This window comes from Elgaria multicarinata, chromosome 1, assembly GCF_023053635.1.
Source record: "Elgaria multicarinata webbii isolate HBS135686 ecotype San Diego chromosome 1, rElgMul1.1.pri, whole genome shotgun sequence".
In the NCBI taxonomy this organism is placed as follows: domain Eukaryota; kingdom Metazoa; phylum Chordata; class Lepidosauria; order Squamata; family Anguidae; genus Elgaria; species Elgaria multicarinata.
The window spans coordinates 56,174,228-56,190,888 of record NC_086171.1 but is presented as its reverse complement, the minus strand read 5'-3'; the positions used below and the strand labels follow the sequence as shown (position 1 = coordinate 56,190,888).

The 16,661-nt window shown below is 37.8% G+C and overlaps 1 protein-coding gene across 2 annotated transcripts in view; it reads right to left on the bottom strand.

Moving 5' to 3' along the window:
* The window catches only part of ANKRD28 (ankyrin repeat domain 28), a 102,620-nt gene that overhangs the window by 35,951 nt on the left and 50,008 nt on the right, over window positions 1-16,661 (bottom strand). For both annotated transcript variants that reach the window (XM_063128690.1, XM_063128682.1), the window contains exons 2-4: window positions 15,973-16,056; window positions 4,559-4,637; window positions 3,598-3,668 (exon numbers count right to left, since the gene is read on the bottom strand). In XM_063128690.1, the coding sequence (XP_062984760.1) occupies window positions 3,598-3,668; window positions 4,559-4,637; window positions 15,973-16,056 (234 nt within the window). The remainder of the gene's footprint in view (window positions 1-3,597; window positions 3,669-4,558; window positions 4,638-15,972; window positions 16,057-16,661) is intronic.

The window sequence follows — 16,661 nt, the reverse complement described above, 5'->3', positions numbered from 1 at the left end:
GAGAGCACTGTGACGAAACTGGCAGATCAGTGGGAAACAAGAATCTGATCCATGGGAGTTGCAAATGTGCTATTCATAAGACAAAATTATAATTTTGGAGTGTAACAAGTAATATATTGTATATGAAGAAAAGGAGAGACAGCAAATAACCAAGACCTACCACTTCAGATCAACCACCAAACCAGATAGCTACAGGATAAGAGAGACACATGATGTAGCCTTTGGCTTTGCTGTTGTGAGGTTGCAACGATTCAACTTTTTGTCGTTCTCACATTATCATGAATGGAATTTAGGAATACACAATATCCCAGCATTTATTTATTTATTTATTACATTTCTATACCGCCCAATAGCCGGAGCTCTCTGGGCGGTTCACATGACTGAAGAACTGTAGCCAAGTAGAAAACTACAGCCTAACACACAGAAGAAGCCCCAGTTTTTATCCCTGACTAAGAATCTCCAGGAGGAGCTAGAAAGATACATACACATGCCAACCAATATGAAACTGCATGTAAGTAATAACTAAGCATAGTGACTAATGCATAGACCAATGATTTTCCTCAGGTAATTGCTTGGTTTATTCATTCTCTACGACATCTTGCATTTAGCGCCCTCCCTCCAATCTTCCTGCCAACCAGCCATAACTCCCTGGTCCCCAACCAATTAACTTCTTGGCAGTAGCTGCTGGTTATTTTCATAGGAAACCTGATCAATGACAACTTTTCCACTCTATTTCATAGATCACTCCTGCTTAGCTTGTGCTCCAATATCAACATAGTGAGCAAGATGAGTCCCTAAACCTTGTAGTGGTGTAGTGCCGGCGAATCCACTGTCTCATTGCCCTATTACTTGAGTTTTCCCATCATGAAGTAAACTGAGTAAGGAGGTGGCTCCTTATCTGCTAAATATCATGAGAACAGAGACACAGTTACAGAAACTTACAACTTTTATTGAACAATATTCATTGGTGAATAAACACTAACAGTATCGGAGATTAGCATAATGGGGTTGCTACCTTTTTTTCTTGCAACACTCCTGTACCTGAAACAGCTGTACAACAGACACCAAAACAACAGGCGCAGTTTTCCCAGTCTCCACAATGAATACTGCTATACCTGTTAAATTACAAGTTGTTATGCATTCTGGAGAGGCACAGAAGTCTTGCTAAAAAAAGGTAGCAATCCCAGAAAGTCACAGCTATTTTCCCACTGGTTACTGCTGCTGTTCTTGATTGTGATCTCCATGGCAATGGAATGGAGAACATCCTTGGTTCTTTGTGTGTTGAATGGCTGCCTGTTGAGACAAGAAAGACATGGGAATTTAATGAGTAATACGCAGCAGCTGCAACAGAGTTCCTGTGACTGGGTGCTCATTACTGGTTGGTAAGTGAGTACTTATGGGTGCTGTTTCCTAAGTGTCATTGACCTAAGTTCCCACTCTCCCACAAGTAATTCTTCAGATGTAAAAGTATGGAGATTTACCTATTTAGGGAGATGAAGTGATTAATCAAGATTCATCCATCCAAAATAGGGAGTGCACTGAAAACCTGTCTCTGTTTCATATCCTTGGACAATATTCTTGCAAAGAATAACAGATCATAATTGTTGGGCAGCAGCAGTTGCATTAGGTTAAACAGAGTGTTTGGTGTTCGTCAACAAATGTGTTTGAACTCCCTATTCCTCTCACCAGTATGTGTGTATTTCTCTGCAACTCCATACACTGGATGAGTGAATTAATGTCTTAATGACATTATCTTCCTCAATAGGCGAATCTCCAAATGTATTCAGGGGGTTATCAATGGAAAGCTAGGTCAAGGCACATGAAATGAAGAGTATCTAGTTAGGAGCACTCATGTACTCTAGCATCAACTTCTAATGAGCACCTAGTAGGAAGTTAGGGAGTGGACTGTGACCAACAGGGGCTTAGTACGTAATTACTATACCTTATTATAAACTGAACAGTTATCATATCCTCGATATGGAGGACATCATTATCACCTATTGAGTAAGGGACGGTTTTAAGTCTATATATACTTTACCCTATTATCAAGGGTTAGGGTGAGACATTATGGTCATAGGTGTTCATCACTTTTCTTAGTGTTTGTAGGGTGGGGTGGGGTTGAGAGATGAAGAAGATGCAGAAATTCTGTTTAAGGTATGATTACCTCCCCATTTAGTAAGCCCCTATTTCTTTGCTTACCTCTATGGGGTGTCTTGACCTTGGAGATTCATTCGCAAGAATGAAGCTGGAATTCCTAGCAGGTGTTTGTGTCTGCAGTCCTGAGAAAGGGTACCTGTAAAGGTTCTAAGAGATGCATTATTTCTCTTCTCTTAATCTTTCATTGTTCTCCCTGGCCACTGGAAATCTGTTGTGCTTCCTTGTGCCACGTGTCTTAACCCCAAAATCCCCTATCACTGAGTTCCCAGTCATAAGCCCATAGTTCTTTAGACATACGGGCAGCGTGATAGTTTTATGCCATCTGTTTCAATACATATGATGTGAGTTCCCTGTCTGTACATATACCTGCAGCTGTGTCATACTGTGATTGGCTCCCAGGATCCATTACGGCAAAGGTTATTTATGTATTTATATTTATTTATTTTTATGCTTTCAATTACAATCATTTAAATCCTACCTTTCAGGATACAATTTCTTCCAAGGCGGCATACAAATAACATCAACATTCATCAATAAAATCACACACACACACACACACACACACACCCAATATAAAAAAATAAGTTATCAGGATCCCTCCAGAAGGCAACTAGTAGTAGATGGCTCTGGGGCGGGGGACTGGGGGAGAAACAATCTAGCTCAGGGGTGGGCAATGTATGGCTCTCCAAAGGTTTTGGCCTTCAACGCTCATCATCCCTCACTATTGGCTATGCAAGCTAGGGCTGATGTGAGTTGTGGCCCTCCAGATGTTTTGGCCTACAAGTTGCTCAACCCTCATCTAGTAGGAAGGGGAGCCAGCAACTGGTGTTAACATTGCTTTCCTCCTTCTCTCTCCCAGAATCCTTCCCAAAGGGGAATTGGTGGCCCTATGGGGGAGACAAGGTGATAGTTCAGCTAGAGCCGCCTTTGAGGCATAGTGGGGGTAATCACTGGCTGGGTTCACACCATCGGGGAAGGAAAACAAACCATTATAGCTGATTTCCCTGCTCTGCACATGCTGGTCTCATGCTGCAAAATTATCCTCGCTGGGAGCAGGTTTTCATGTCAACCAAACCTGGAAAGGATGCATGGTGAGTGGATTTACAAACCACCTCACAAACCATGGTTTGTTGGGAGTTGGGAGCTGGTTTGTAACCCACCCTTGCTGGATTCGAACAAAATGACTAAGCTGGCAACACCTTTTCTAGCAAGTCCTCCTACTCCGATCACTTTTCTTCTTTTCTTCTCATGCTTGTGATGGCATAGCATTTAATACCAACTTAAGGGTCCACCAGGATCATAATGACATTATACCAATGTAACTTGCAGTTGTGCCAATGTAAAGAATTTAGTAGAACCTCCACTCTTGTCCAAGCAGTGTAATATGAGGGTAGGATTTCATTACAGTGTTTTTTCTATTGATAAAAAAGCCCTCCATACCTCACTACATGATGCAACAGCTCGGTGTAACGGAGTCAACCATTTGCTGTCTTTGGCATTAACTCTAGCTCCTGCAAATATAAAGACAAAATTCCCCCAAATCAATATAATATACAAATTCTATTTTAAATCGTATGCATCTAATCATGCAATACAGAATTGGACTTTATTTGTTTCACCCTTAGAAGAACCATAGTTGGAAACACCAAAGACAAATGAGTGATCTTCCCAGGCATATTGCTCCATCCTGCCAGTGTTCCCCAGCTTCCCCCAACTAAACTACAAGCTCTCATTTATGCAAACTGTAACTTAATCTCTACAAATGGCATTCATATAATATCAAAGTTCATTAATTAATTTTCTATCGTAGAAACAATATTTACATAAAAAAACCCAAAAGAGAGCCTTGTGGCATCTTAAAGACTATCAAATTTATTTATTCTGGCATAAACTTTCATGGACACTCTCCACTTCATCAGATGCACTGATAGAAAAGAACTTATTTGTATGTGCATATTAAACATTTAAACGAATAAACTAGATAAACAGATATTATGTTTTCAAAATTTGTAAAATAATATTTTGTATGTACAGAGTTTGTCCATAATCAAGAAAAATAAGCTGGAAGATCTTGTAAATGTGAGTATGTTTTCACTTAAGGAAAAAGTTGTTACCACAGCAGTCCATTATAACTTCTGGGTAAGCTGTAGGCCAAAACATCTGCAGGGATCACAAATTGCCCACTCCTGTATTACAGGTATACAGGCTCTACATGCAAATAATCTTAATAAGGTTTGAACAAAGTTTCAATAATAAATTCTGCTGGAAAGTGACAAGAATGGCTAATAAACTATAAGAAAATGTGGTAAACCTGGATAATTTTTGTGAACTGCCCAGGGAGCTTCAGCTATTGGGCAGTATAAAAATGCAATAAATAAATAAATAAATAAATAAACCATACCAGATAAAATAAGCAGCTCAATAATTTCTGCATCTCCCAGATACGCAGCAGCATGTAAAGGAGTCCGCTTTTCATTATCCTGTGTAAAGAGGGGAAAACATCTTAACAATAACAGCAAGAAGAAAAAGCATCATCATCATCATCATCATCTTCTTCTTCTTCTTCTCCTACAAATTAAAATCATGGTACTAAGTTATTTTCCAAATACTACATGTTAATTTTTTTTAGAAACGTATTAAAAGCAATAGCTGTGTTAAATATCAATATTGTTAATATGTTAATAGTCTTATATCCAACCATTCAACAATCAATTTAGAGCACCAAATATCTCAAAAACTAAGAGGATAAAAGAAAATATTATTTATTATCATGTTAATTATTGGCATTGTTTTATTATTTCTTTTTAAGTTTTTAATTTGTACACCACCCAGGGAATTTCAAATCTTGAGTGGCTTAAAAATGTAATGCATAAGAAAATAAATGAAAGGGAATGAATGATCCTTTACTGTCTGGCAGGGCAGCTGCGGTGTCATACAATGTTGCAGACCTCACGCCTTGGCAAAGGAAGTCCACCACCAAAGATCTCCCCGCTATAGCAGCAGAAAGCTCCGCCGCTCTTGCTGTCCCACTGGTAGGGCTAAGTGCCCATTGGTCACAATAACTGGTGAGGGGCGGAGCGGGAGAAAAAGCTGGCTACCTCCATTTTGGTTACTGTTTGCCAGTAGGGCCATGAATGAGGCAGTGGCTCCACCGCAGATCTCTTCTTCCACCCCCCACACCAGTAGGTAGAATTGCTCTGCCAGTCATATTATAGAAAAGCAATAATACTATATCTACCCATTTATATTCAATAAAAGGATACTATCTAAATGGTCTTTGGCCATATAATAAAGATAAATTGATAAAAGGATACTAATAAGCCTCAAATCATGCTTTTTGTTGTCTTCCCTCTCTTAATTTAACACATTCGCTGGGTTTGCATATAACGCAACTCAATGGTATGAATTCCTGAATCTCAGTTCTCATGTTGTCAAGTTTATTTTATTTTTCAAATTCCAGCCATGTAATATTTTATTAAAAAGATCTATTTAAATTGACTGATAGTATTGCTTGCTACTTCAATAAAAATAGATTTTCATTCATGTTAATAATTAGTATTCTAATCAGCTTTTTTAAAATCTCTCTTTAAAGTTTTCCCTTCTTTATAGACCTTTATCAAAAGCTGGTAATTTTTTTGATAATGTAAGTTTAGTGTTAACTGCTAAGACTAAATTTTCTCATTCTGAATACTATGTTTAATACATTTTATCTTATCTCTACACTTACATAATTTTTAATTGACAAAACTGGATTTAATGAGGTTGATCTGACTAAAACCTTCTCTTTAATTCATCCCAATATCAGAAAATCTTGTAATACTATAGTTCATCCAAAAGAATTCTTTTTGTTACGCTAAAAAATGCATGATAAACTATAATTTCTTGTTATGTTTGAACTAGTCCACTATGCTTCATGGTGTTATTAATTAGAGCTACACAGATCTCAATTTGGAGTACTTTTGATCTATTTATTCCCAAATTATTTTTTATTCTTAATGGATGTCATACACATCAATTTCCGGGGTGGGTGGGTAGGTAGCCATGTTAGTCTGTTGCATACTAAGGTGCCAAAAGATTTTATTTATTGCCAAACTGTACAGTGCTCTTAATCTTGCTATTAAAAGCAACAATTGGGGACATTAAAGTAGTTCTCTTTTGAAATAACTGTTTTCTTTTGCAATAATACAGTGAAATTGGTGGCCACAGCAGGAGACTGGATGGTGCCTGGGTGAAGCACCCTTCTATCACTTCCTTCCTGAAAATCCCTACCTACTGTTTGCAGCAGAGAAACATCAGTCCAAGTTTACAGTCCTATGTTTCGATAAACTAGACATTCACAGGACTTGAATGGGATGTGACAGGATTAATTATATATTGACTTTTAAGCTTCACAAAATTAACACATGCAAATACAATTTTGCCTGTTTTTGTAAAATATAAATTTAAAGGTCCAAGTAACTTTTAGCTGAACACCACAGGAAGTTATTAAAAACTAATGACTGTTTACATTACATTTTGAATTTATATTTTAAAATATGACACCCCAAGAGCTCGTTTCCACAAATCACAGTATTTTAGAACACACAGAGAGCTTGGAACTGAATGCATTATGCAACTAGCAGAAACAAGCAAAACAAATGCCTCCTCCCCCCCCCACCCAAAGAAATTTAGAGAACAAGAACTCTCTTTTCATGTGTTACAAAAGTGGTGCCTAATTAAGTCCTTAAACATTAGAAACTTTATGGCATAAGCAATACAGCAGACAGAAGAAGATATGTGTTCTCTTTGACTCTTATCAGTCAAAGCACTGAACATTTTTTGTAGTTACTAATATGGCTTCATACAGTCACTTTAATTAATTTTAAATTTAAATTCTATCTAGTTAACATGTTACAGAACACTGAGACAAGTGTTACTCCAGCAGCACTGCCAATAAAATGTTCATACTAAAATCTAGATAGACCTGAAATATCTTGCCATGCCTTCCATAAATTACAGTTACATTCATAGAAACTGATCAGTATCACCACCTTAGTAACTATAATGAGGTGCTGATACAGATCAGATTCTATGCATGTTTCCAAAAAACAAGAACACAAAAGGGCAATAAAACTCAACAAATGACAGAAGGGAAGAAAAGGACAGCAAAGGAGAAAGAAACCTCAATTGACACAAAGAAATACTGCAGGCAGATGTTACTTCCTAACATACATTTATGTTTATGTTTCGAAACAGTTTCCACTGAATCCAAAATATGTGCTTTACAAGTTAAAGAGCATATTTCAAGAATACCCAAGAAATTGTTTTAATGCAAATAACTCAATGAAAAGCTTGAAGACATCTGTCAATGAATATAAAATAAAGCTAGTGTTGACAATATCGGTGATATAAAATCCATTATTCCTAACTCTCTCATACATAGTCATCATTCCAAATAACTTGCAACAATTCAATTAACTCACAAGCTGTTTATGGGAACATAATTTCATCCTTTTAGGATAATGGCTTAAATCCAATGTCTCTCCCCACTCCTGCACCCTCCAAAACTGCTCCAGAGGGTCCCCCGATTCTCCAGACCAGATTTAGAGACAGGTAGAGCGCTACAAGGGAGACAATTCCACCAGAGGACACCCAGGGGTGGATACAGCCCATTGATTCAGCAAGGAAAGGGCAAACTTAACACAGCACCATAAATCTCACATAGCAGAAAACCTGCCCAAGTTTTGTTTCAAGCAAGTGTGGCATACATTTTGGGATAACCATAACATTATTTATTTGGTGTTGACACAGTGACTTCCCACTTTGCATAATGGAAATGAAAAAATATAGTTATTTCAGCTTTGCAAATACATCTACAAAAGTTGCTAGCCTGCATGTAATTAACCATCCAGTCTACACCTAATGCACAGGGCAGGAAAATAAACCAATTCTTCCATTTTACAGAATCATGGTTTGATCATGGACCAGAATCCAAAGGAAACTAAAAACCCAAAAGAGCTATGAGTATAAGGATCAGTTCTTCAAACCCCATCACATGAATACAATTAGGGTCCTGGCCCTAATTTCAAGCTATGCCCCTACTTCATCAGCCATTTAAAATATGATGGGATTTGTAATGTGAAATAACTCCAAGAACAAATCTGGATGAACCAATATCTTTTTGTATTGTATTTGTCAACATCAAAACTATAGCAGCTGAGATTATACAACTGCATCAAGGCCATGACCCACAACATTTGACTATCACACCAGAAGAAATGGACAAGTAGCTAACACTGGATTTGAGATAGTTCTATATATAAGCATGCTCCTACCAGCACATTAAAGTAGGCAAGGGTGCTTCTTCTCATCCTAATTCAATTTTCAGCAAAACAACACAGCACTTCTGCACTTTCTACAAGTTTGTGTAGATCAAATGAAAGTTACAGATACTTCAGATCAGTACTGTTCTTGTCAACAATTAATGCAAGCATTTCCCAAGTAGCACTGGGCTGCTCATTTCAAAATACATCCTTTCAGGAAAATTAAGCTGAAGCCTTATGAAGCAATTGTTTTCTAAAGATTGTTTCCATTCCATGAGAAAGAAGTTAAGTCTGTGAAAATTCTTTTGAGAAAGCAGAGCAGTACAAGGCTGACCAAAATCACAAGATGGTAATCTCACCAAATACTATCAGTTGGTAGCCATGCCTGCTTAAGGAGACAAGACTATTTGAGAGGTGACTACAAAGAAACATGAATATCCACAGATCCCCACTTCTGCAGCAACACAACTGTCACTGACCAAGAGCAGAAAAGCCATTTAAGTACTTATGGGATAGGACAAGATAGACAACAGTATACTCTTTGTGAAAGTTAGCCTAGATTGATAGTGTAATTCTCTATATATTACTTAAATAGAGAGTAAAAAGTACTTAAAAGTACTGTGTTCAATGGAGCTTGCTTCCTAGTAAATATGCATAGAGCTAGTCTTAGAAAATCCTGATAGTTTATACAACATTAAAGAATTTTATAGCATAAGTAGTAAATTTATGGCATCAACAACTCCACTGCACCTGTTCTACAGCTTTTGTCTCCATTTACATCCTAAAATGTCCAGCTTCAATCTTACTCCAGAGATGGTTGTTCTTTGGCAGTAATGTGGATTTTTCCAGAAAAATTTGAATTGTAAATTAGACTAATCAGTATACAGTCATTTGAACTGGGAAATTTTCTAATACCCTAGAGAGTGATTTAATTTTAAACTTATTAATTTATTATATTTGTATTTCACCTTTCTTCCAAGGAGCCCAAGGCAGCATATATGATCCTTCTCCTCCCCCTCCCCTTTTTATCCTCACAATAACCATGCAAGATAGGTTAGGCTGACATTCAGTGATTGGCTGGGTTTGCAAGGTCAGGTGAGGAAAATAAGCCACCATAGCTTATTTTCCCATCCTGCATGTTCTGGTCACAAACCATGTAATTACCATAATTACCATCACTGGACATGGTTTGTTGTGTCATCCAAACCCAATGAGGGTAGGTGGCAGATGGGTTTACAAACCATCCCAGAACCCATGGCTTGATTCAGGGTTGCAGGGTGGCTTATAACCCACCCCACCAGGTTCAGATGACACTACAAACTGTGCCTTGCAAGTTTAATTCTGGTAATTAGGTACTGCTCAACACCTAATGCACAGGGCAGGAAAATAAAACTATGCTGGCTTAGTTTCCTTCCCTGATGGTGTGAACGCAGAGACCGGATTTATACAACATAACCCATACTCAAGGATTGAGTATAGGTTGAGTGTAGGTTGTCACTGAAACATAGGTTATCATGTTGTCTAAACCCAACTGAGTTAACAAACAATGGTTTGTTAATCATGAACAACCTACAATTCATAACCTAACAACAAACCATGGATTCTCAGACATGCTAACAAACCATGGTTTGTTAGCATGTCTGAGCTCAGACAAACCATGATTCAACAACAACCCACACTCAGTCCTTGAGTGTGGGTTATTGCATTGTGTGAACCCAGTCTCAACCTGTTCCCAAGTCACTCACTAAGCTTCATGGCTAAATTGGACTAGAACCTGGGTCTCCCAAGTCCAAGTCCAACACTCTAACTGACACACCACAATGGGTTAGTCTGCACATAATGATAAACCAGTCTACAAATACTCAGAATTGTAAGCAAATCTAATAACTGGAAAGTCAATGGGGGTGAAATTTGAGCAAATTTAAGTGCTTCTAAATAAAAGGAGGGCAAATTTGCACACATGTATTAATTGCAGGTGCGGAAATTTCCACTCCATTTACTTATTAACCCTTAAATTTGTGCAAATTCTCCTCCATTAATTTCCCAGCCACTAAATTTGTGTACATTTGCATTCCGTTTATTTCCCAGTCCCATAAAACATACAAATTTCCTCGACATGAGAAAAAACACCTTAGTGCGGAGCAGAATAGGAAGGAACAGATGGGGACCCAGCACCAGCTGTACTTACAAATACCCTCCCCCCATGCCCCTCTCACTTCATCACATGCAGTCATCTTCTCAGGATTTCCTTATGAAATGTCAGAGAATCGCAATAACTGGAGCAATAAGTTCTCCCATAAAGAGTCACAAAAAGGGAGGTAGAGTAAGATCTCCTCTTTCCAGAGCAGCAGGAGACTCGGGGAAATATTGAAAAAGATGGGGGACACTGAGAACTGTCACTCCAACACTTAAAAACCCGACACATCATAAAGGGGGAGATACTGTACCCCTCCTTTTGGTACACGTACACCTTTGGCATCCCCCCTCCCATTTTCGGTGCTTCTGAACTGCAGCACTGTGTCCTTCCTTCCCATTAATATTATCTCTCTCCCAATCCTTCGCAATTGTGTGCAAATTAGTGTACAGGCAACCTTGTCTTGTCAAAATCCTTGTATATTATCTACTCCCCTTTCCTGCTCCCTTTAGACAGCTGAAACAGACAAGAAAATTGACCAGGCAAGACTCCATATATTGGACAGTCATAAGAGCAAACAACAACAAAAAATTACAACCCCAATTGTGCATTTCTGAGGCAGTAAAAAATAAATTTTAAAAATGCCGGGCAAGTTTTGATACTTTGGAAAAACAGTAACTGGAGAGATCAGGTAACCAGGTTGAACAGGGTTTTTTGCAGCTCTTGCTGGGTGGCACTGAAACCGAACGCTGCAACTCATAATAAAATAGGTCTTCCGAGTTCAGATGAAGCGATAACCCATCATGGGCGAAATAAACTCTGCAACAAGCCATGGATTCTCACTGTGGCTTGTTGCCAAAAAAGAAGCCATACTGGGGAAAGTGTTCTGGGTTTGGACAACACGAGAACTCACCATGGTGATTTGTCATATCATATGAATCGAGTCACTGGCTCTCACTACACCACACTAGCATATTTATTTTACTTGTCTTTAATAAACAATGTAGCTTCAAAAAGTACCCCATGTTATTTTTTTCGCCCAACAGACCACAAGTATTTGACCTGAAATATTTGAGGGGTAAAACAGAAGTACACTTAATATGATTTAAATGTTATATTTAAATAACATCGATTTTTTTATTGGAATACTTGTAGCAATACTTCTAGTATATTGTTTTAAATAAAAATACTGAAAACTGTTGACCCAGTAATAGAGTTTTCCCCAGTGTAATGCCCTCCAGATGGAGAAGGATGCAAAAATTACTTTTAGCAACCTAAAGAACTGTGCATGATATGCTGTAACCATGATACTACAACAGAATTCAACTCTCTTCCACAAAGGTTGCTGGGCCAACTTCAGTTTTGCTGTCACTACTTATTAGTTCCATTTCACACTGGAATTAATATGTACTTCCAGTGTATTTATATTTCAATGACATATATGTATTCTCTCACATACTTGCTAAGCATGATCACCTGAAAATTTCCAACTCTGGAACTGCCAACCTTGACCAATATTTTATTTGCAATTGGCACCCACTCACTGTTACTAATGAATTTATGAAATGGAAATTGTTCCATTTTTTAACAAAAAACATCCATGGAAGCCTTTTTTGCCCCACATCACTATTGGACACTGACAAGCAATACACATTTGGAAAACTGGGGATGGGAAGGAGAGGAGAGCCACATCCTTATATCTATCTTCTGCTACTGGGGAACTATCCCACAGACATGTCACTTAAATAGAACAGACAAACTTTACTATATAGGAGAAATGAGTAATCCGTTTATTAGCATCTTCTCATTAGAAAGGAAATGAAAATTCACGTTTGTGGCAGAAGCATTAAGGAAGTTATAAAAAGTCTTCTTTAAAAAAAGTTTTTTTTTTGTTGGTGAGTTACTGAAATGTTTATGCTTCAGACTGTTTACACAACACAGTGTCTTTGGCACAATGATTTTGCCAACTGGCATGGTTAAGCTTATATCCAGTAGACATTTAGAACATTTTCCTTCTCACAAGCTACCTCAGCTGAGATTATTTATGCAAGTTCTCCATGAACAACTTGATTCACTGGCCCATGTCAACATTCTATAATTCCAAAGTCAACATACTACTGGCTGCATACTACTGAGGCAGACAACTACGGCTGAAATTGCTAACACCTTTGGTAAAGTTATTGATTGCATGCCAAACAAATACAAAATGCCAACTTCAATAAAATAATGAAACTGCACGCACAGTATCAGTTGTTCGACATTCTTGTAAAGGTACAATAATCAGGATCTAAAAAACACTATGTGCACCCAGGGGATTTTCCAGCTTCAATTCCTACAGCAGCTCCTTGCACCTCCCCCTGCCAAGAGCCAGCCTCAAGAGGCCCTTTAGAGCAGGATTTGACAGGTACAAGGGGATGCAGCTGGAAGGGAAATGCCCAACACACACCCTGTTACAGTCACAGACATTTTCCCACTCATTCACAGGATTCTGTGAATCCCAGACAATGATTATTAAAATTAAGCGTTTCTAAGTGCTTGCTATTGGTTTCCCTTCACCAATTTTACTTGCTACCATTCCTACTGATTTTGTGGACTTGTATTCATTTCTAATGTGTGTGTGCTAGTGGTAGGGCATTCCTCCATACTGATTTTCAAAGTTTTAGCCTAAAAAAACCCAGACTCGCTTGCTTATCCTAGGCTTAATCTGTTCAATGAGTAATGCAAGAAGTGAAAAATGTAACATTTCCCCCAAAAAACCATATCACAACCCTAGTCAAGCAACCTGCTTCAAACTTGGAAGTTCTGACAAGAGTATATAGTTCCTTCTTAATTTCAAAGGAAGAAGCCAAACTATACTGACATTTGATTGCATATGCAGATCAGTTTCCTCCACTGGTGGAGGAATGGAGATCTCCAACGACAGAAGACCTGTGCACATATAAGAGCACACATGTAAGTTAGGATTCGTAAAGTTTGCAGCACCAAGTATAAAACATTCATTGTGATCTGTGTGGTGGCATCAGTTCCAGTATAAATACTATTCACCTTTCAAAGAATGCAATTCTTGAAATACTCAAAATTTAAAATGATACATTAATATGAATGGTACAGAGGTTGAACAGTTCCTCCAAACAGTACATTCTTGTGATTTAACACTCATAAAACGATTCTCTCAATTCCTGGTTTGCCCGTAATCTGCAGATTCATGGAGAATTAATTAGTCCCTTTACCCACTATAGGCTTTATTGTGACCACATCCCAGATTTTGGCATTCTGGAGGGCATGCCTAAATCTGGTTATTGTACACTCTTATATTTGAAATATACTTGTTTTGAAAAGTTGGTTTGAAATGCTAATGAGCAATCTTGTTTCAATGTTCATTTGATTTCAGTCATTTATTTTTCATGATGCTTTTTTCAGCAGCTGACAGCCATCATGACATAAGTTACTCAGTATATAAAGAATGCATTTGTAGTGTGTGTGTATATATACACTAAAAATTCAGAAATGCAAACCATGATTAATTCTGCTCAGACCAGAGAATGATCCAAGGTTTCTCCAGAATACCTACAAATATTTTCCTCTTATATACTGTACCAACTAAAGAATTTTTTCCTACTACATAAACCAAATTTCTACCATCTTATTTTGCAAAACAGTTTCCATGACAAAATGGTATAACAGAGTATTAATACAAGCAGACTATCCTTATGTGCTACTTGTCTAATTGGTTGAAAAACATGTCCCTCTTATAAGTTACAACCCTAAACTTGCTTTTCTTGGAAGTAAATCCTGTTGAACTCAATGGGGCTTACTTCTGAATAGACATGCATACTGACTATTTATCAGAACACACACATATTATGATTCCTGCTTTTCAGGCAAAAGGTTTACATAGTATCTTGGGATCAGCAATGTGAAAATCACATACCACTATTGAAATAATTATATGACAAGGCTGCAATAATATGTGCACTTACTTGGAAGTAAGTCCCACAAAACATAAAGGGATTACTTCCAAGTAAACATGATTAGAATTTTGCTGCATGCAAAGACTACCTATAGCATCATATGTACTAACAGTAAGTCTATATTCCAAGTGTCTATCTTTATATTGCCATTAATAAGGAAGGTTTACAGCCCGCTTGAGAGATCCCTAAAGTTCACAAAAGTACAAAATATATTGAAGAAACTAACCCTGAAGGCAACCCCACCCAAAAAGAAACCACCCAAAACAGCCCAATGAACAGTGCCAGCTGCAAGTTTTTGTGGGCCCTTGGGCAAGACATCCTCAATGGGCCACCTCCCTCAGTAAGTGTATTTTCTCACCACACTTATCACCACCTGCTATGGCTTCTCACTGTGTTTCTCATCTTTGCTATCACTGGCTTGCTTGAGAGGAAGAGAGCCACAGAGCAAATAGGTAAATTCATCTGCTGCTGCTCCTGTTCATCACCACTGTTGTCTGGGCCAGAGCAAAAGGCAGGCACACACACAGGTTGCAATGGTGAAGAGGAGCAGCAGCTGCGGGGAGCTTTTGTCAGTGGATCCCTGCTGTTTTGTGGGGCCTCGGCAGATGCCCAGCTTTGCTTACCTTTGACACCAGCCCACAAAGCCCATATGGCATGGACTGCTGAACATAGGTGGGGAAAAAACTAAAAAAACTGCAGGGAGAGGGAAGGGAAAGAAGCATCCTCTAAAAACGCATTGCTGAATTGTCTAGAACATGGAACCAGGAATATTCTACACTGCAACATTTTGTTGGATACCCACTTGTTCTAATGTCTAATGTCCATGAAACTTTATAACTACTGAAAGCTTCCTTAGTGACCATGAGACTGATTTTACAATATCAGAAAGCTTCGTGACTTCCACATAAAGAAAAAGATCTTCAGTTGTCTATGTGGTTGCCAAAGATGAGATCACTTAAAGAAGACCAGACAAAGCAGAGTAGTTTCAGAAAATCTGATAGAGTTTTCTGGATCTCTAAAAACCTCTATGTTCTGACATTTCATTCTGCCTTGTTTCTCCCTGCCTTTATGAAAGGGGCAAAATGGGATGACTGTAATGTCAACAAGGATGATGAGCATAGCTAAAGATTACAAATAGTGGGAAAGGGTGGAGAAGCTATGTTTGTGGTGGCAACTTTGTTGCAGTTTAATATGTCTATAATTAAAATTTCTTTAAAATTTAAACTAGTGAGGCGACTGCTTTTATGATCAATTAATGTAGTGCAGCTACAGTCTGTCAAAGGAAGTAGTAGTAAGATTAGTTTTATTTCCTAGACAAATAATGTTACAAAGACTAAAGAGTCACAAATGAGAAGATAAAGGTAACAAAACTGATTTAAATCTATGAGCAATACATAAGCCTCTTTACCTGAAAGTTGACATCTTCTTTCTTAAAAATTAGTGCTCGAACTTCATCAGGGTCCCCATTAAATATAGCTTGAACGAGTGGTGGCTGAAATAAAAGAAACAGAGGGAGCATTTTAATTTCAAAGCTTTCAGTACTCATGCATAGTTATTACTTCACATATCAAACCATGAATAACAAAACATTTTTATCACAAATATTTTATTAGAAAACTGTCTAATATAAACTTACAAATTGTTCTACTTAAACAACTGCATTAATTATCAACACAAGATAAGAATATTGCCTATTGCCACAGGGAGAAAAGTGCCCAATATTAACAGGTGATATTTTGAAGAATGCTTAAGACATTCACTTTCAAAGAAACATTACATTAAAATGTCTAGTCAATTTTTTCTTAATGTGATGGACAGTAAGGAAGCCCGGTGCACTTAAATGATCTAGTGACAAATACCTCTATTTCTAAAAATGTCTGCTGGTGCTAACCCACGCACAAACTTCTGAAAGCATATCACCACACAAACCATTGTATTAAATGAACCAACCCAAATTATTTTACTAAAGACCAGTCAAATTTTATGAAGATGTGAGCAGAATAGTAGCCCTGCATCACATGACCTGTGTTCCCATATTTTAAGAATGAGACTTGCTATACTACAGAGTATGTTATATGAATTCTGAAAACAACAACA